General features: G+C 46.4%; 2 protein-coding genes across 2 annotated transcripts in view; both read left to right on the top strand.

Moving 5' to 3' along the window:
- LOC133580462 (solute carrier family 23 member 1-like) overlaps positions 1–21,990 on the top strand; it is a 49,618-nt gene that overhangs the window by 8,159 nt on the left and 19,469 nt on the right. Inside the window, exons 2-6 of the mRNA XM_061934766.2 lie at positions 4,455–4,522; positions 5,379–5,505; positions 5,593–5,750; positions 5,875–5,963; positions 6,059–6,126. Coding sequence (XP_061790750.1) covers positions 4,455–4,522; positions 5,379–5,505; positions 5,593–5,750; positions 5,875–5,963; positions 6,059–6,126 — 510 coding nt within the window. The remainder of the gene's footprint in view (positions 1–4,454; positions 4,523–5,378; positions 5,506–5,592; positions 5,751–5,874; positions 5,964–6,058; positions 6,127–21,990) is intronic.
- On the top strand, positions 211–2,489 carry LOC133575672 (uncharacterized). Its single transcript, XM_061928387.2, has one exon. It carries the CDS (start codon positions 658–660, stop codon positions 1,834–1,836), a length of 1,179 nt encoding a protein of 392 aa, XP_061784371.1. The 5' UTR covers positions 211–657; the 3' UTR covers positions 1,837–2,489.

The raw sequence follows: 21,990 nt of genomic DNA on the forward strand, positions 1-21,990 counted from the left end.
AAGTTAATTATTATTTGCAAAAAAAAATAAAGTTTATGAGTTTGAACATCAAATATCTTGTGTTTGTAGTGCATTCAATTGAATATGGGTTGAAAATGATTTGCAAATCATTGTATTCCGTTTATATTTACATCTAACACAATTTCCCAACTCATATGGAAACGGGGTTTGTACATTCTTCCCTTAAATGATCATGTTTACAGTGATTGTTTTATATGTATTTTTTATGTATGTCGCTTTGGATAAAAGCGTCTGCCAAATACTTCAACATAAACATATATAAACACCTGAAAGTGTTTATATCAGCTAAAACCACCAATCTGTTTCACTGGATTCAGAATAAAACCAAATTCTGTCTTACCCAACAATGTCAGTATTTGAATATTGTTACTTGAAGACTTATTCCTGGCTACAGTTATACTGTTAAGAAAGTATTGTCTTATACTTTGCCCAAAATGAGAATGCATCATAATCAGTGGCGGCTGGTGAATTTTGTTTAAGGTGGGGTTGAAAGTTTGTAAACCAAACCCCTGTAGGGGGGGTCATCTTCCCCCAGAAGATTTCTTTGCGATTTTCACATACAAATATTGAATATCTTTGCTCCTTCTCAACTCTGAGGTAATATTCTTTTCACAAAATACAACCAATAGTACGTTAATGTTGAATCTTACTTGTGAAAAGTATCGCCGCGCACCATCAGGGATACGGCTGTCGACGTCGTCCTCCGGTCGCATTCTGAGGTGCGTGGCTTCATCCCCGACCACGCCGAGCCCCATGCGTCTCAAGCTGAACTCTAAGAAGGTTCTGGCCAAAGGACCCTCAGTGGAGCGCTCCAAAGCGCGGCAGGTGCTCAAGAAGCTGGCAAGGAACTCGCAACCGGCGCCGCTTCGGATCTCCAAAGACGAGAACCAGAACCAAGATGGTGCCAAGGCCATGACCCGAGCTGCTGCTTTACAGAACCACAACCAGAAGGTCCACTTCACACGCCGCCTGCAGCACCTTAAGTCCGCTCTGGTCAGCCCCACCTCGCAGTCCGCGCTGCCGCCTCGAATGCGTGTCAAGCCTCAAAGGTATCGCACCGACGACGCTCAGGCTCCCTCTTCTTCCTCCCCCCCGAAACTCACTGCTCGCTCCGCAACCTCAAGCCCCGCCCCTGCAGTGAACCCACTCCAGGCCCCGCCCCTCTCCCGCTGTCCCACGCCACCACCCTCTAATTGCGTTGCGATGGAGACGCCGGCTGAGACCAAGGAGGCTCCTCCTCCTTGCAGCGTTGCACAGACAGTAGACCTCCCCCCTCCCGAAGACCCGCCCCTCTTAGTGCCTCCCTGCCCCTCCTCCTCCTGTCCTCCAAACGCTTGCGTGGAGACGCGGGTCGGCGGCGAGGAGGAGGAAGACCAACGAGGCGAACTGAAAAGGCGCCGCAAGTCTTCCACGTCGTCCTCCTCCTCTTCCTCGTCTTCGTCGTCGTCCTCGGTCTTTTCCAAGTCCGTGTCCAAGTGTTTGCTCCCAGACGGTCGCACGGTGTGCGTCAGCGATATCGTCTGGGCCAAAATCTACGGATTCCCCTGGTGGCCGGCGCGCGTGCTCGGCATCACGGTGGCGCGGCGCGCCAACGCCGTGCTGGCCGTGCAGCAGGAAGCGCGGGTGTCTTGGTTCGGCTCGCCCACCACCTCCTTCCTGCCGCTCTCGCAACTCTCGCCCTTCCTGGAAAGCTTCCAGTCGCGCTTCGACAGGAAGAGAAAGGGACCGTACCGCCGCGCCATTTCAGAGGCCGCCAGCGCCGCCAAACAACTGACGCCCGAAGTGCGCGCGCTGCTCACCCAGTTCGAGACGTAGCAGTAGCTCAGGCCACGCCCCTCTCGCCATGCCCCTTGTTTGGTTCCTCCTTTACGTCGAGTGACGGTACGTCTTAGTGTCAGCATCGGGTCCCCTTTGGACCTCAAGTCAATGCGGTCGCTAGGATAACGATGGGCGACTTGTCTCCATGTGGTTTTTGATTCCTGGTTCTATAGGACCTCTGGTCCGTCTCGCTGGTCCGGTGGTTTGTCCTGTGATGGTTCCCGAGCACAGTGAGACTCAAAACTGATCAAAGCTGTGAAACGCTCTTTTTCAAAACTGAGGTCAGGGTCCGAGATAAGGTTTTATCTTTAGTGTGGTTGACTCAGTCCTGGATCAGGTCCACGAGGTCCCTGGACTTGTTTGAAGTCTAAGTCTGTCCAGTCCACGGGATTGGCTCATTAAGAACTTTTTTTTTCATTCATTCAATGTTGTGACGTCTCACCCCCGTCCCTGTTTGCCAGTCCCAGACCCTCAGTCCCTCGGATCCTGACGACGGTGGTGTCTTTTCCCCCCCTCGGTTTGTCTTCTTCTTGACTTTCCCCCCCTCGTCTGTTTGCAGATCAGAGATTGTGAACAAAAATGATTTGTGTAAATGTTTTTTTTTTTCCCCTGATGTTTAAAATCTGAATAAAAGATTTCTTTGAATTGTCTTCATTCGATCTTTTGTCTTCTCCTGTGCTGAACTTCCGGAATTTGCAAACATGGTGTACGCCCTGGGCATACTTGCCAACCCTCCCGGATTTTCCGGGAGACTCCCGAAATTCAGCGCCTCTCCCGAAAACCTCCCGGGACAAATTTTCTCCCGAAAAACTCCCGAAATTCAGGCGGACCTGAGTGACGTGTTGACAACACACAACAACAGTGTCTACCGTAAAGCAGTTCGTCTGCCGTAAACAGCAATGTTGTGACACTTTTAAACAGGACAATACTGCCATCTACTGTACATGCATATGTGACCCACCCATAATGTGTCACATTTTTGTGTTGATTTATTTATTTTATTTTGTGGTTTGAATTCGTTTTTGGAGCTGTCATTCCACATTTATCAGTATTCACATTGGTCAGTAGGGGGCAGTAGGGCGTTTCTTCCCAATTGAATGCTATCGCCTGCAGACCGGAAGTGTCTTGTCATTCTGATGAGCGCGACCAGTCTGTGAACAATTGAAACGTCCTGTGTGCTTTTTCCTCCTGTATAACAGGTTAGTTTTGGTGAATCAACTCACTGAATAATATCCATGTGATATTTATAAGTTTAAGTACACATTCTGATGGTGGAGCCTAACTCTAAAGTGTTTGTGAGTTGTAGTTTGTAAATGAACACTGAAATTCAAGTATTTATTTTATTTATATACATATATATATATACACACATATAGCTAGAATTCACTGAAAGTCAAGTATTTCTTATATATATATATATATATATCTTAACCACGCCCCCAACCACGCCCCCGCCCCCACCTCCCGAAATCGGAGGTCTCAAGGTTGGCAAGTATGGCCCTGGGATCGGTAGGTCGTGAGTTCAAACCCCGGCCGAGTCATACCAAAGACAATAAAAAAATGGGACCCATTACCTCCCTGCTTGGCCCTCAGCATCAAGGGTTGGAATCGGGGGCTAAATCACCAAAATGATTCCCGAGTGTGGCCACTGCTGCTCACTGCTCCCCTCACCTCCCAGGGGGTGGAACAAGGGGACGGATCAACTGCAGAGGGTAATTTCACCACACCTAGTGTGTGTGTGTGTGACTGTCAGTGGTACTTTAACTTTATTACTATTAACTATCTCTAGGGGTCCCCGCACACCACTATATGTATTTAAGTTTGCCTTTTCTTTGGCTCACCCATATAATGTTAGTCATTTTCTCTACCTACAGTAAAGAAAAAGCATTTATCTATATCTTGACTTGTATGTTTAGGAACAGTTGATAATGATTATGTGCAGTAAAACCTTTCACAAGCTCAACTCACCTTAATGTGTGTTCCACAGAGAACAATTATGATTATGGTTTACAGAGTAAACGACTAACAATGAAGGTTTTGTTGTTTGTTTTGTTTTGTTCCTGCACGTCGTCTTTGTCACTAAAGGAAAAATATAATCTGCGGGAGAGAATCCCTCTGACATTTTAAAGTATTTTATTCCTTTTTTTGAGTGGTCAGCTTGAAGCGTCCCTCTGTCTCCGACTCCCTTATTTTGCCTCTGATTGGCTAGTACGTAATGTTTCGCCCTAACCTTAGCCAATTGTGACTCATCATACGAACACCAACTAATCCATGGATTTTCTCCGTATGTATGGATGTTGTCATTCACCCAGGTCATTGTCTTTTCTCAATATTTTTGGGGGTCCTGGATTCACAGTCCATGTTCTCTTTTTGTAGCTTGTAGCGTTGATGTAAGCTACTTAATAGTGCCCAAACTACAGATTAAGCTACTCATTAAAAAAGTAGCTAAGCTACTTGAAAATGTAGTTAAGTTACTGCGGAGGTCTTGCTCCTCCGGGTTCTTCGGACCACCAACCACGGACATGACAGCTGCGTTCAGGGTTTTGAACAATGTTTTATTTTTCAATAAATTGTCCTTTTTGTGCTTTTCAGCGTCTGTTTGTGTGTGTTTTCAGAGGAGATTTACGGGAACGGCAGTCTTCCACTGGACACCTCCCACATTTGGCAACCTCGTATCAGAGAGGTGAGTAATTACCTTGACTTTAGTCCCCATAGAGTGGACAACGCAAGTAATTCACATCAATAACCTTTAATTATGCTCTGAATGCAAACAACCTTCCCTAGTCATGGTGCAAAAACATTTTTGAATTATATGTTCATGGTTTGGTCTTTCTCGGTCACTGGGACACTTAGTGGATTGTTAAACGTGACAGTCAAGATTCTGTGGCCGTAGCACAGGGGTGTCCAAATCTTACCCACAGGGAGATTGTGTATATTTTGATAGTTTGATCATTTTGACGTTTAGTTGCCATCTAGTGGACAACGTGAGTAATTCACATCAATTACCTTTAGTTATGTTCTGAATGCAAACAACCTTCCCTAGTCATGGTGCAAAAAAAAATAAAAATAAAATAAAATTACATTTTCATGGTTCAGTCTTTCTTGGTCACTGGGACACCTAGTTGGTTGTTAAACGTGACAGTCAAGATTCTGTGGCCGTAGCACAAGGGTGTCCAAATCACGGCCCACCGCCGACGTCTTCAATTTGGCCCACGAGACGTCAGGTGTTAATGAGGAATCTTACCCACAGGGAGATTGCGTACATTTTGATAGTTTGATTCTGACGTTTAGTCGCCATCTAGTGGACAACGTAAGTAATTCACATTAAGAACCTTTAATTATACCCTGAATGCAAACAACCTACCATAGTCATGGTGTAAAACAAATTACAAACCATAATAGCGAAAAAACACAGTTTTGACCAAATTTTTTTAGCCCATTGCGGCCCCCAATTCAAAAAGTTTGGACCCCCCTGCGTAGCAGCTCAAAATGCACTAGAAGAATAACATCATTCAGTTTGGAGGTTTGTGTCCAATCAGGGTCCGGGATCACCTTCCAGGAGGGCGGAGCCTCAACGCGAATAAAGCGCCAAATACGTCCACGGACATGATTTACACCATCGAGGACGTCCCACCCTGGCACTTGTGTATTCTCCTGGGACTGCAGGTACCTCTTGAACTAAACTGGATCAGTCCTTCTAGACTGGACCGTCAGTTCAGTCCCATGATGTCATCATATTTCCCGTGTCGCCAGCACTACCTGACGTGTTTCAGCGGCACCGTGGCTGTGCCGTTTCTCCTGGCCGAGGCCATGTGCGTGGGCGAAGACCAGAACACTATCAGTCAACTGATTGGAACCATTTTCACCACCGTCGGAGTCACCACCCTGATCCAGACCACAGTCGGAGTCAGGTGATGCGTCATTTCTTTTGAACACATCAACGTCTGACAGTCCACTCAGCAAATTCCGGACTCGACAAAACGTTTGATAGAGTCCACCAGAAATATTCCCGAATGTTTGTTGTTCTTGGTGAAGATTGCCGTTGTTCCAAGCGTCGGCTTTGGCCTTCCTGGTTCCCGCACAGGCCATTCTCGGTTTGGACCGCTGGAGTTGTCCAAGTGATGGTGAGACCGGTTTCATTCATTTGTTCTGTCGGCTTCCGAACAAATATCAACCAGGCTTTAGGAGGACTTCACCAACTGTTTGTGTGTGTTTTCAGAGGAGATTTACGGGAACGGCAGTCTTCCACTGGACACCTCCCACATTTGGCAACCTCGTATCAGAGAGGTGAGTAATTACCTTGACGAATTTGCACCTCATGTTCTGTTTTATTGTTGACATAAAAACAACCAACTGACGCCAACCACTACAACCAGAAGGTGTGAAGTAATATTTATAGTATCTAGTACCGGATTTCCCCCCAGATAGCCACTATAAATGGCGGTGTGTGTTTTTTTTAATTGATTTTCTTTGGCACTCAGTACAGGTATGTACAATAAAACAGTAATGATGCATATATTTTTCATATATTGCTGCTTTTTGTACAAGTTAACACAGGCTACACGCAGGGGCGGATTAAGAAATTTTGGCCCCCTGGGCCTGACATGGTCTTGGCCCCTCAACCCCGCGCGTGCACGCGCACACACACGCACGCACTATGCAAGAAATACTGTATACTGTGAACAGACATGCACACTGTACTGTACAGAAGAGTGCACATACTGCACACACACTATTAGGTATACCACACAGACAAGCACAGGTTTCACACAGACACAGGTAGGGGGAGGGGATAAATGGCCTAAAAATAAAAATTTTGGAAAATGATTACGCCCACTTCAGTGATGGTGCATTGGGTCATTTGAGAGATATTATGTATTGGAAGTTGGTACCTATCATGAAATAAACCCCCCACCCCACCCAAAAAACTAAATTGGACATGATTTTTGCCCCCTTTTCCTCCCTTCTATCATTAAAAATAAAATAATATCTTAGGAAAACACTTTGGCATAACGGCAGCTGTGCAGCAAATTGAGGCTCAAAGTCTGTATCTATTTTGTTGGAAAGCTTGAGGAGGAGAAGGAGAAAGGTAAAATGATAACACATGCATCGGAGAGCACCCCAAAGAAAGGTGTAGGCCAGTTCATGGTACAAGGGCTGCATGCAGGTCAAGATAGCCCATTTCCTCTGCCTGTCTTACCCATTCACGGAGAGACCACTGAGGACATAGAAATGCAAGTGGATATGGGGTTCGAAATACTGGCGTCGGTCAGAGGAGTCAATGTGGAGGATGTTTATAAACTTGTAGATGCACATATGACTGACAGCACAGAGCACAACAAAGGCTTTTCAAAGCTGTTGGCAGAGATGAACAACTTGGAAAAACCAGCAGGGCAGATCTTTTGTGGCACCCACACTACACTGGGCTTCAGCAGTGCCATGAATAAAGTGATGCGGTTGGCGGAGGCCGATATGAAGATGGAGCAAGTGCTGCAGAGTTTCATGGTGGATCTGGATGTAGACAGCAAGAATGCTATAGTGGCTGGACAGGCACTGGACATGTCCTGAACTCAGTGTCAGACGTGGCTGCCGAATACTTGGATGAAGTGAAGCAGCTGACAGATCTCATGCTGCCCCATCTGAAGACTGTCCTGGCCAGGCAGAGGATGGACTATGGGATGGATGAGGAGACCTTCCCAATGGACCCTGTCAGTGAACAGGCTAGTAACATTGATGGCACCCCTGTGCACAACATTGGGATGGAGAGACAATGTGGCAAGGTGGACTACAGACTGAAGAAGTTGGGCACACTGAATGCAGTCAATAGGTCAATAATTTTACAGAAGAGCCAGGAGCTTCAGAGGTTTCAAGGCAGCAGCACAAGCAAAAAGAGAGGTTGAACTCAACTGGAGTAAACTCATGAAGGCAAAATTCGAGAGTTGGGCTGACGAGAAACAAGAGATGGCTCAAAGACAGGAGAAGAAGAGACTAGACATGCTGGACACACTGAAATCTTTTGGTGGCCCCTTCACGATAGTGGGGAAGTTGAAAAGTTCCTTGTCGATGAAAGTCTGAACAAGAATGCAAAGCTGCAGAGAATGAAGCTTGAGGTTCAGTTTGCCAGAGAAAGCACCAAGCTTCTGCCTAAAGTCAATCCTATCTTCAGAATCCAGATGACAGACAGTTCCCAGAAATGGCGAAAGTGCAATTCTCCCAGTCATAATGGATACTTAGAATTTTATGGTGGTGGTAAGTATTCATGAAAACAGGTAGCCTAACATTAGTGAATGGGTGAATTCTGGAAATAACAACCTAAAAATCTTACACAGTGCACCTTTAAGCAAGGGTTTCTTTCGTGCTTTCAATTTCGCAAAATCATCCACCACATCATTGAAGTCCAACTCTCTTGTCAGCTCACTCTCAATTGCCATTAGAGATAACGCATTTAATCTTTTCTGAGTCATTCTTGTGCGCAGCTCATTTTTGACTCTTGACAAAAGAGAGAATGAGCGTTCTCCCTCACAGTTACTGACCGGTAGAGTGAGAAAAATCTGTAGTGCAATGTATGTATTAGGAAACGTAGGCTGTAGTCCAAAATGTATTATTGTTTTGAGCAGTCCTGAAGGGGTCCTCTCCTCATCAATGTTGTTGAGCTGTATAAAAGATTTGAACTGTATAAGCTCCTGTCCAAGACTTTCATTGAGGTCAGATGAGTATGATTCAGTGAGAATCTTGGCCTTGTGAAGGACTGAAGCATTGGACTCTGTATCCAAAGAGAAAAGGACACTGAACAAATTGTTCAGATGTTTGTAGGCCTCCAGACGGTGATTAAGGCTTGAACTCAGTTGATCAATAGAGGCAATAAATGTCTCTATTTGAAACAGTTGCCTTCCCTCAAGCACAACATCTGGGGATGCTGATTCATCAGCAAACTTTTTACGTTTCTTCGTCCGTTCAGCCCTGTAAGATGGGGTGCCACCCAACATGTTTAAGGCTTTCTGCTCAAAATGATCAAATAGATCTCTTTGGGAGAGAACAAAGGTGCGCAGAGATTCCAGCAATCTAACTGCTGTACCAAGGTCCATGTCTGCTTTTTGAAGTTGCAGACTTGTGGCCTGAAATCTGGACAGAACAGTGTCCCAAAAGCCTGCCATGAAGGCCATCTCAAGTGAATCCAGCTTCCGCACTAGACTGTCAGCTTCAGTTTGTGTGTCTCGTTTCTCTGTGTCATCAGTGGAAATACCCTGTAGTGCTGCTCTTATTTTACTGTAGTTCTGCCACAGTGCTTTGGTAGATTCTGCACGGCAACTCCAACGCGTGTTGGATAAAGTGTGAGATCTATGTTGGAATTGCCAAATACCCTGTCCCATTGGTGTGTGGATGCAGTTGTGAAGTTGTAAATAGACTGAATCAAGTCAAAATACTTAGAGACTTCATTTCCACATCTGTCAATGCTGTTGACTCCCACCAAATTCAAAGAGTGAGCTGCACATGGAATATAGTGTATTAATGGGTTGCTTTTCTTTAAGTGAGCCTGCAACCCATTATACCTCCCTGACATGTTGCTGGCATTATCATAAGCCTGCCCCCTGCAATTTGACAGCTCTAACCCTAGATTTTCCAACACAGACATGACACAGTTAGCCAAACTTTCACCTGTATGGCTAGTAATGGGCTCAAAACCCACAAAGCGTTCAACAACACTGCCCTCTTTGCTAACAAAACGGAATATGAATGTCAATTGGTCCACATGAGATAAATCTGGGGTTGAATCCACAATGATAGAGTAGTATTTGCTTGCTTGCAGTTCATCTGCTATAGCCTGTTTGGTTTTTGCACCCATCAATTCAATGAATTCCTCACAAATGGTGGAGGACAGATATGAGGTATTACCTCGACCCATCTGCCCAAACTTTCTGATGTGATCCTTTAGAAAGGGATCAAATTCAGCCAGGACCTCCAGAATACCAAGGTAGTTCCCATTGAGAGGAGACCCTAACGATTCATTTTTACCCCTAAATGCAAGGCCCCTTTCTGCAAGGAATTTAATGACTGCAACAACTCTTTGTAACACCTGCCTCCAATAGCTGCTCTCTGCCTGAAACTGTTTGAACAGGTCTGCATCAACTGTGGCACCTGTGGCACGGTTCAAGACTGCTTGCATGCAGGTTATGTGCTCAGCACTTCGCTCATGTTCACCAAATCTTTCTGAGTGTTTCCAATCACAATAGCCTGTCACAAAAGAATGCGTTTTTGGGGAAAACAGTTTGCATGCAAAGCAGTAAACATTACCAGTAGAGGGAGAGTACATCATCCACTCTCTTTGTACTCGTTGTCCATTGGGCAGGTGTGAAGTAAAATGTTCATTGTTTAGGCATCGGGTTTTGCCTCCTAGCCCACTGTTCCTCACAGAAGCTGGATAATGGCTGTGACGGTTGTGAAATGATTTTGCACCTCTTTGAATAAGAACTTCCTTCATTGACTCAGTGAGGGTATCAGCCCATTTAGCGGGATCACTAGGTAGAGTTGTCACTGTAGATGGTGTTGAAGAAAGATTCAACTCATTTTCTATGCTGTCCAGAGGTGCAGTGACCTCACATTCATCCGAGCAACTGGCTACTGCTGAGTTGGTTGAATCATTAGCATCCGAAGCATTTGGTTCAGTGCGTACACTTGTAGTGGTCTCAGGATCTTGGGAGCTACATGCTAGCTCAGGTGCATTGCTAACCTTAGCTGAATTTGCAGTAGCATTTATAGAATTGCTTTCAGCAGATGTCTTTGTACTGAAGAAGCTGGAGATATTTGGAACACTCAAGTGAATTTTTTTTCTAGCTCCTCCACTTAGACGTTTATGATTCATATTTCCCTTCTTTCTGTGCACATTGGCTCTTTGCCTATCACAACAGCTTAACCAACTGTGTGTGTGTGTGTGTGTGTGTGTGTGTGTGTGTGTGTGTGTGTGTGTGTGTGTGTGTGTGTGTGTGTGTGTGTGAGTGATGCAATTTTCAAAACTAGCAATCTAGCATTAACAGTCAAAAGCAGAAATCAGCTGATTTCTATAAGAACTGATAACAGATTTCCAATCAATGCTAAACTCAGACAGCGAAAGTCACTAGATGACTATGGGCTATAGAGCGTTTTCTATTCGGGCTCCAGTACTATGGAATGCCCTCCCGGTAACAATTAGAGATGCTACCTCAGTAGAAGCATTTAAGTCCCATCTTAAAACTCATTTGTATACTCTAGCCTTTAAATAGCCCCCCTGTTAGACCAGTTAATCTGCCGTTTCTTTTCTTTTCTCCTCTGCTCCCCTTTTCCTTGAGGGGGGGGGGGGCACAGGTCCGGTGGCCATGGATGACGTGCTGGCTGTCCAGAGTCGGGACCCGGGGTGGACCGCTCGCCTGTGCATCGGCTGGGAACATCTCTGCGCTGCTGACCCGTCTCCGCTCGGGATGGTGTCCTGCTGGCCCCACTATGGACTGGACTCTTACTATTATGTTGGATCCACTATGGACTGGACTCTCACAATATTATGTCAGACCCACTCGACATCCATTGCTTTCGGTCTCCCCTAGAGGGGGGGGGTTACCCACATATGCGGTCCTCTCCAAGGTTTCTCATAGTCATTCCCATCGTCGTCCCACTGGGGTGAGTTTTTCCTTGCCCGTATGTGGGCTTTGTACCGAGGATGTCGTTGTGGCTTGTGCAGCCCTTTGAGACACTTGTGATTTAGGGCTATATAAATAAAGATTGATTGATTGATTGATGACGTTTTGAGTCGCCAGTCATGTATGGCCAAAAGTCTCTAAATCGAATGCCAACGTTGCTTAATCGCCAACACACTGGGACTCACTGAAGGACTGACAGTGAATAAAAAAAGATGATTAAGATAATTGTGTACTTTTCTCTTCTGATATTTTCACTAAGGACCCCAAGCTATCTGCATGCAGCAACAATGTCTGACAGACAGGAGAGCGGAGTGGTCAGTGATGAATGGCAAGGGAACAGACTGATTTGTACTGAGGAGAAAGAGAGAGCCTATTACAGTGAAATAAATTCCAAAAGAGCCAAGTGACTAGCTGAAGGCAGGGACAAATGCCTTGGAGTGACCAACAAGAGTGCAAAGTACCAAATGGCAAAATGTGGGAAGACCAACAGGCAGATCTGCTTTTACCACTTATCTTCACAACCAAAAAGTCGCTAAATGATGTTTTCAGTCGCTAGCCAGGTATGGCCAAAAGACGCGAAATCTAGCGGTAAAGTCGCTCAATCACACTGACAGTGAAACAAATAATTTTTAAAAAGATAGTAATCGTACAATGTCTTGTACTTTTGTCTTCTTTCTTAATATTTCTCAAAGGACACCAAAATGTCGCTATCTGCAGGCAGCTTGCTAGCTATGATGGCAGCAACAATGTACCTTAGAGTGACTGACCAACAAGAGCTCAAAGTACCTAATGGCAAAATGTGGAGAGACAGACACAATAAATTGCATTAAGATGAAGAGAACTGTTGCTATTATTAATTTTAACAACAACCAGAAAGTCGATAAATGTCACCAGCCAGGTATGGCCAAAAGTCGCTTAATTGGCCACACACAGTAACAGAGAAACAAACAAACAAAAAAAAAGATCATAAAGATAATAGTTGTACAACTTTGTGTACTTTTGTCTACTTTCTAAATATTTTCACAAAGGACACCAAAATGTTGCTATCTGCAGGCAGCTTGCTGGCTATGATGGCAGCAACGATGTCTGCCAGACAGGAGAGAGTGGTCAGTGACGATCGAATCGAGAAAATGACAAAATGGGTCAAAGACCAAAAAGTTATTAACTGACAGCAGTGACAAATGTCAGACTGTAAACTTTTTTGAAAGAAAAGGACAAAATGGGAAGATGCTGATAATAACAGCAAAATGGAAAATATAAGAATTTCCAAGTAATGCTCAACTCAAGTGTGTGTGTGTCGTGTGTGTGTGCGCGTTAAACTTCTTGTGGAATGATTTCAAATTATCTCTGAGTCTGAACTGAGGGAAAGGAAACCAAATGTTGAGCAGTCACTCACGAGTTCAAAGTACCAAATGAGGAGATTCTAAAAGAACAGACCGGTTTATGAAAGACTCGATGGGGGAGGGGCACAGCTAAGAATACTTGAGTGAGATTCTGTGATCCAAATTCGAGATAGAGCTTTTTGATAATGATAATTTGTCAGAGTAAGGTTGTGTAATCAAAATTTGAGAATGAGCTTTGCCAATCAATCAAGAATATTTGCATTAAGTTCTGTGATCAAAATTCAGAAACAACCTTTAATAATTGATAAAGAATATGTGAGTGAGGTTGTGTGATCCAATTTGAGAATTAGCTTTGATAATAATGATTGAGAGCCTCTGGCCCTCTGTGGATCGTGGCCGCGGGGCCAAGTTGGCCTGGCCCCAAGGGGCCTCTGACCCTCTATGGATTGGGGCCAAGTTGGCATGACCCCTCGGGGCCTCTGGCCCTCTATGGATTGTGGCCGCGGGGCCAAGTTGACCTGGCCCGTTGGGGCCTCTTACCCTCTATGGATCGTGGCCGCGGGGCCAAGTTGACCTGGCCCCTTGGGGCCTCTGGCCTTCTGTGGGTCGCAGCCGCGGGGCCAAGTTGGCCTGGCCCCTTGGGGCCTCTGACCGTCTATGGATCATGGCCGCGGGGCCATGTTGGCCTGGCCCCTTGGGGCCTCTGGCCCCCTGGGCCTGGGCCCGGTAGGCCCGTTCATTAATCCACCTATGGCTACACGTTATTCTGCCCTCCCTGAATGTTGCAATTTAGTTTAGAAACGGTCTTTTGAATTAGAAATGAAAAAATAACTTGACGTGTTTTGTTGATATTCTCCACAATGAAGTCACTGTAAAACTAACCACACGAAGGAAAGTAAATTTTATTTATATATATATATATATATATATATGTATGTGTGGGGGAAAAAAATCACAAGACTATTTCATCTCTACAGGCCTGTTTCATGAGGGGGGGTACCCTCAATCGTCAGGAGATTTTAATGGGAGCATTCGCATACCATGGTTTATATAGGGCACAGAGTGGGTGGGTACAGGCTGGCCTAGGGGCGTGGTGATTGGCTCATGTGTTACCTAGGAGGTGTTTCCGTCTATGGCGGCATGTTGTTACAATTTCGCTGCGCTTGTTGAGGGATGACAGGTCTGGACGGTAAATAATGAACAGTTTCTCTTTCAAGCATAGGTTGCATCTTTTATTACCACTATTGTAAGGTGTGCTGGATGCAAGAATTTGCCATGTTATTGAATATTCAACATTATTGTCTTTGAGGTCCCAAATGTGTTTGCTGAGTTCTGTGGTATTTCGCAGGTTTTTGTTCCTGAAAGAAGCCTTGTGGTTGTTCCATCTGGTTTTGAATTCACCCTCGGTTAATCCTACATATGTGTCGGATGTGTTAATGTCCTTGCGTATTACCTTAGATTGGTAGACAACTGATGTTTGTAAGCATCCCCCGTTGAGATCCCCCGTTTATGTTGGATCCACTATGGACTGGACTCTCACAATATTATGTCAGACCCACTCGACATCCATTGCTTTCGGTCTCCCCTAGAGGGGGGGGGTTACCCACATATGCGGTCCTCTCCAAGGTTTCTCATAGTCATTCACATCGACGTCCCACTGGGGTGAGTTTTTCCTTGCCCGTATGTGGGCTTTGTACCGAGGATGTCGTTGTGGCTTGTGCAGCCCTTTGAGACACTTGTGATTTAGGGCTATATAAATAAAGATTGATTGATTGAGGGGGCAATCAGGTTTCTTTCGACAGTTACAGGCTTTGTTGGTTTTGGAGTCGTTCTGACTGGGGGTCGACGGCTCATTTGCAATTGTTTTGTTGTGGTTTGAGATGATTTGTCGTATATTGTTCCGCTCCAAATTGACATTTGTTGAGCACTGTACGACGATCAGAAATGGAAAAATTCAACATCGACTACTCCACGAAGAACATTCCCATACCCGCGCAGAATGACTACAAGCTAAGGCTCATAGAAAAGACGGAACACTTCCTAAGAAGGATGCGGTGGAAAGCACATTTTTTCCTCCACCCTGAAACAAAAAGAATGCAAAAGGAAACTTACGGATTCAAATCTACCAAGAACCCACCCACAGTTGAGGAACTAAAGGATTTTGAGAACGACATGCTCAAAATGATACAATCAGTCAAATTCAAGCCAATCCGCAACCCACTCCTCACCAAGCTGAAAAATGACAAGGAGCGCATCAAGAAAGTAAACAACCTCATCATAGCTGCCGATAAAACCACAAACTTCTACAGAATGGACATACCAGAACACCACACCTTACTGGACAGAAGCATCACCAAATCATACAAAAAAGCGCAACCCAACACCTTACAGAACATCCACCTGGAAAATAAAAGGATCGCGGCTGAACTGGACATTGAGGACAGGGTGGACGCCACAGCCAACAAGGAAGCCTTCATCACATTGAAGGATCACAAACCCAACTTCGCAAATAACCCAACATGCCGACTAATAAACCCAACTAAATCTGAAATAGGAAAAATCAGCAAAATAATCCTGGACAGAGTCAACACAAAAATCAAGGACAAAACACCACTCAACCAATGGAGAAATACAGCAGCAGTAATCAAATGGTTCAACAACATCCAAGACAAACAACAGCACAACTTTATCTCCTTTGATATCGAGGAATTTTACCCTTCCATCACGCAAGACCTACTGACTCAAGCACTAGACTTCGCCTCAGACTACGACTCAATCACAGGCAACGAAAGAAACATCATCATCCACGCAAAAAACTCCATTCTCATCCACAACAGTACACCATGGCAAAAAAAGAACAATGCAACATTTGACGTCACTATGGGAAGTTTTGACGGAGCAGAAACGTGTGAACTCGTTGGGAGTTTCCTCCTCTCCCAGCTCGCTAGCCTCAATCTGAACCTTGGTATTTACCGTGATGACGGACTGGCAGTGTGTCGCGCCTCGCCAAGGAGCAGCGAGAATACCAAGAAGCGCATATGCCAAATTTTCAAAGAGAACGGCCTACGGATCACGATTGAAGCCAACAAGCAAACCGTCAACTTTCTTGACGTCACTTTCAACCTGAGAAATAACAGCTACCAACCATTCACGAAACCCAACACAACACTCCAATACGTGCACCATGACAGCAACCATCCACCCACCACCACGAAAAGAATACCTACCGGAATCAATAAAAGGCTATCGATGCTGTCATCTAGCAAAGCTGAATTTGACCAAGCAACCCCCCCGTACCAAAAAGCCCTTGATGAAAGCGGATACAATTTCACCCTCACCTATGAACCCACGCCAGGAAACCAGCCAAAAAAGAACAGAAAACGAAACGGCATCATCTGGTACAACCCCCCATACAGCAAAAACGTCTCAACGAACATTGGACACAAATTCCTCAATCTGATTGACAAACACTTTCCCAAAGACAACAACCTAAGAAAAGTATTCAACAAGAACAACATCAAATTGAGCTACAGCTGCATGAACAATATACGACAAATCATCTCAAACCACAACAAAACAATTGCAAATGAGCCGTCGACCCCCAGTCAGAACGACTCCAAAACCAACAAAGCATGTAACTGTCGAAAGAAACCTGATTGCCCCCTCAACGGGGGATGCTTACAAACATCAGTTGTCTACCAATCTAAGGTAATACGCAAGGACATTAACACATCCGACACATATGTAGGATTAACCGAGGGTGAATTCAAAACCAGATGGAACAACCACAAGGCTTCTTTCAGGAACAAAAACCTGCGAAATACCACAGAACTCAGCAAACACATTTGGGACCTCAAAGACAATAATGTTGAATATTCAATAACATGGCAAATTCTTGCATCCAGCCCACCTTACAATAGTGGTAATAAAAGATGCAACCTATGCTTGAAAGAGAAACTGTTCATTATTTACCGTCCAGACCTGTCATCCCTCAACAAGCGCAGCGAAATTGTAACAACATGCCGCCATAGACGGAAACACCTCCTAGGTAACACATGAGCCAATCACCACGCCCCTAGGCCAGCCTGTACCCACCCACTCTGTGCCCTATATAAACCATGGTATGCGAATGCTCCCATTAAAATCTCCTGACGATTGAGGGTACCCCCCCTCATGAAACAGGCCTGTAGAGATGAAATAGTCTTGTGATTTTTTTTTTCCCCACACATACATATATTGCGCTCTACTACGGTATCGAGCACTATTTTTTGGATAACCTTATTAAGACATATATATATATATATATATATACACATATACAAACCCTGTTTCCATATGAGTTGGAAAATTGTGTTAGATGTAAATATAAACGGAATACAATGATTTGCAAATCATTTTCAACCCATATTCAGTTGAATATGCTACAAAGACAACATATTTGATGTTCAAACTGATAAACATTTTTTTTTTTTTGCAAATAATCATTAACTTTAGAATTTGATGCCAGCAACACGTGACAAAGAAGTTGGGAAAAGTGGAAATAAATACTGATAAAGTTGAGGAATGCTCATCAAACACTTATTTGGAACATCCCACAGGTGAACGGGCAAATTGGGAACAGGTGGGTGCCATGATTGGGTATAAAAGTAGATTCCATGAAATGCTCAGTCATTCACAAACAAGGATGGAGCGAGGGTCACCACTTTGTCAACAAATGCATGAGCAAATTGTTGAACAGTTTAAGAAAAACCTTTCTCAACCAGCTATTGCAAGGAATTTAGGAATTTCACCATCTACGGTCCGTAATATCATCAAAGGGAGAATCTGGAGAAATCAATGCACGAGCAGCTAAGCCCGTGACCTTCGATCCCTCAGGCTGTACTGCATCAACAAGCGACACCAGTGTGTAAAGGATATCACCACATGGGCCCAGGAACACTTCAGAAACCCACTGTCAGTAACTACAGTTGGTCGCTACATCTGTAAGTGCAAGTTAAAACTCTCCTATGCAAGGCGAAAACCGTTTATCAACAACACCCAGAAACGCAGTCGGCTTCGCTGGGCCCTGAACTCATCTAAGATGGACTGATACAAAGTGGAAAAGTGTTCTGTGGCCTGACGACTCCACATTTCAAATTGTTTTTGGAAACTGTGGACGTCGTGTCCTCCGGACCAAAAAAGGAAAAGAACCATCCGGATTGTTATAGGCGCAAAGTTGAAAAGCCAGCATCTGTGATGGTATGGGGGTGTATTAGTGCCCAAGACATGGGTAACTTACACATCTGTGAAGGCGCCATTAAAGCTGAAAGGTACATACAGGTTTTGGAGCAACATAAGTTGCCATCCAAGCAACGTTACCATGGACGACCCTGCTTATTTCAGCAAGACAATGCCAAGCCACGTGTTACATCAACGTGGCTTCATAGTAAAAGAGTGCGGGTTTGGACTACTGCCTGTAGTCCAAACCTGTCTCCCATTCAAAATGTGTGGCGCATTATGAAGCCTAAAATACCACAACGGAGACCCCCGGACTGTTGAACAACTTAAGCTGTACATCAAGCAAGAATGGGAAAGAATTCCACCTGAGAAGCTTCAAAAATGTTTCTCCTCAGTTCCCAAACGTTTACTGAGTGTTAAAAGGAAAGGCCATGTAACACAGTGGTGAACATGCCCTTTCCCAACTACTTTGGCACGTGTTGCAGCCATGAAATTCTAAGTTAATTATTATTTGCAAAAAAAAAATAAAGTTTATGAGTTTGAACATCAAATATGTTGTCTTTGTAGTGCATTCAATTGAATATGGGTTGAAAAGGATTTGCAAATCATTGTATTCCGTTATATATTTATATTTACACAATTTCCCAACTCATATGGAAACAGGGTTTGTATATATAAACTGTATGTATGTACCGTATTTTTCGGACTATAAGTCGCAGTTTTTTTCATAGTTTGGCCGGGCTCCAGTGCAACTTTTATATGTTTTTTTCCTTCTTTATTATGCATTTTCGGCAGGTGCGACTTATACTCCGGTGCGACTTATACTCCGAAAAATACGGTATGTATGTTTGTATGTGTATGAGGGAGGGGGCGGTGGGTTGGCCATAGAGAGCGAGGACGAAAGGTTGGCCATTGACGACGACGACTGGAGGTTGGCCAGTGGGGGCGGGGATGGGAGGTTGGCCATTAAAGGTGGGGACGGGAGATTGGCCATTGAGGGCTGGGACAAGCAGTTGGTCATTGAGGGCGGGGACGGAGGGTTGGTCATTGAGAGCGAGGACGAAAGGTTGGCCATTGAAGGTGACGACTGGAGGTTGGCCAATGGGGGCGGTGATGGGAGGTTGGCCATTGAGAGCGAGGACGAAAGGTTGGCCATTGAAGGCGAGGACTGGAGGTTGGCCAATAGGGGCGGGGACGGGAGGTTGGCCATTAAAGGTGGGGACGGGAGGTTAGCCATTGAGGGCTGGGACCAGCAATTGGTCATTGAGGGCGGGGACGGGGGATGGTCACTGAGAGCGAGGACGAAAGGTTGGCCATTGAAGGCGAGGACTAGAGGTTGGCTAGTGGGGGCGGGAATGGGAAGTTGGCCATTAAAGGTGGTGACGGGAGGTTGGCCATTGAGGGCTGGGACAAGCAATTGGTCATTGAGGGCGGGGACGGGGGATTGGTCACTGAGAGCGAGGACGAAAGGTTGGCCATTGAAGGCGAGGACTAGAGGTTGGCCAGTGGGGGCGGGGATGGGAGGTTGGCCATTAAAGGTGGGGACGGGAGATTGGCCATTGAGGGCTGGGACAAGCAGTTGGTCATTGAGGGCGGGGACGGAGGGTTGGTCATTGAGAGCGAGGACGAAAGGTTGGCCATTGAAGGCGACGACTGGAGGTTGGCCAATGGGGGCGGTGATGGGAGGTTGGCCATTGAGAGCGAGGACGAAAGGTTGGCCATTGAAGGCAAGGACTGGAGGTTGGCCAATAGGGGCGGGGACGGGAGGTTGGCCATTAAAGGTGGGGACGGGATGTTGGCCATTAAAGGTGGGGACGTGAGGTTGGCCATTGAGGGCTGGGACAAGCAGTTGGTCATTGAGGGCGGGGACGGTGGGTTGGCCATTGAGAGCGAGGACGAAAGGTTGGCCATTGAAGGCGAGGACTAGAGGTTGGCCAGTGGGGGCGGGGATGGGAGGTTGGCCATTAAAGGTGGGGACGGGAGATTGGCCATTGAGGGCTGGGACAAGCAGTTGGTCATTGAGGGCGGGTACGGAGGGTTGGTCATTGAGAGCGAGGACGAAAGGTTGGCCATTGAAGGCGACGACTGGAGGTTGGCCAATGGGGGCGGTGATGGGAGGTTGGCCATTGAGAGCGAGGACGAAAGGTTGGCCATTGAAGGCGAGGACTGGAGGTTGGCCAATAGGGGCGGGGACGGGATGTTGGCCATTAAAGGTGGGGACGGGATGTTGGCCATTAAAGGTGGGGACGTGAGGTTGGCCATTGAGGGCTGGGACAAGCAGTTGGTCATTGAGGGCGGGGACGGTGGGTTGGCCATTGAGAGCGAGGACGAAAGGTTGGCCATTGAAGGCGAGGACTAGAGGTTGGCCAGTGGGGGCGGGGTTGGGAAGTTGGCCATTAAAGGTGGGGACGGGAGGTTGGCCATTGAGGGCTGGGACAAGCAATTGGTCATTGAGGGCGGGGACGGGGGGTTGGTCACTGAGAGCGAGGACGAAAGGTTGGCCATTTAAGGCGAGGACTGGAGGTTGGCCAATGGGGGCCTGGATGGGAGGTTGGCCATTAAAGGTGGGGACGGGAGGTTGCTATTGAGGGCTGGGACAAGCAGTTGGCCATTGAGAGCGAGGACGACAGGTTGGCCAATGGGGGCAGGGATGGGAAGTTGGCCATTAAAGGTGGGGACGGGAAGTTGGCCATTGAGGGCGGGGACGGGGCGTTGGCCATTGAGAGCGAGGACGAAAGGTCGGCCATTGAAGGCGAGGACTGGAGGTTGGCCAATGGGGGCAGGGATGGGAGGTTGGCCATTAAAGGTGGGGACGAGAAGTTGGCCATTGAGGGCGAGGACGGGGCGTTGGCCATTGAGAGCGAGGACGAAAGGTCGGCCATTGAAGGCGAGGACTGGAGGTTGGCCAATGGGGGCGGGGATGGGAGGTTGGCCATTAAAGGTGGGGATGGGAGATTGGCCATTGAAGGCTGGGACAAGCAGTTGGTCATTGAGGGCGGGGACGGGGGGTTGGCCATTGAGAGCGAGGACGAAAGGTTGGCCATTGAAGGCGACGACTGGAGGTTGGCCAATGGGGGCGGTGGTGGGAGGTTGGCCATTGAGGGCTGGGACAAGCAGTTAGTCATTGAAGGCGGGGGCGGGGGGTTGGCCATTGAGGACGAGGACTGGAGGTTGGCCAATGGGTGCGGGGACGGGAGGTTGGCCAATAAAAGTGGGGATGTGAGGTTGGCCATTGAGGGCGGGGACTAGAGGTTGGCATCAAAGGAGCGTAGAAGACGGGTTGGGGAGTGCCGGTGGAGAAGGTCTGTGAGGTAGATCGTGTAGTGCTTTGAAAGAGAGTAGAAGAATTTTAAACTATATGCCATGTTGAAATGGAAGTCAGTGAAGGTTGAGAACAGGGGTGATGTAGTGGCTGGAGCGGGTGTGAGTGAGGAGGCGGGCACTAATGAAGTCTATGAAGGCGTGGGTGATGGTTTCAGCAGCACAGTAGGTGAGGAAGGGTTAAGGCGGCCATTTATTTTTTAGGTGAAAGAAGCAGTCGGTCCTAACTGGGTGATGCGTGACCAAAGTGGTCACGCATCACTGGGTGCTGTCGAGGAACAAACCAGTTCAAGTTCACAAAGGTGGGGCCGTTCCCGCCAAACCCTGCCTCTCAGCCGCTCCAAGTCTAAGCGCGACGCCACCATTGTTGTCGTCTCGTGTTTGGGTGAACACGAACACCCGGCTCTGAAAATGTAGTAACTCCTTTGACAAGTGGACAAACTTTACTGTGCAACCCTATTTACCCCCGTTCCTATTTTCTGGTGCCTTCTTCTTTGGTCGAACAGAGCTGCTGCACAGTTACGATGCACACTGCCGCCTAGTGTACAGCGCTGTAACTACACGCTACATTGGCAGTGCATTAAAATTACTGAGCGAGGATG

The sequence above is a fragment of the Nerophis lumbriciformis genome, linkage group LG03, assembly GCF_033978685.3.
Source record: "Nerophis lumbriciformis linkage group LG03, RoL_Nlum_v2.1, whole genome shotgun sequence".
Taxonomy (NCBI): domain Eukaryota; kingdom Metazoa; phylum Chordata; class Actinopteri; order Syngnathiformes; family Syngnathidae; genus Nerophis; species Nerophis lumbriciformis.

Coding starts and splice junctions, on each gene's coding strand:
- LOC133575672 (XM_061928387.2), top strand. CDS start 658: ATGTTGAATCTTACTTGTGAAAAGTATCGCCGCGCACCATCAGGGATA.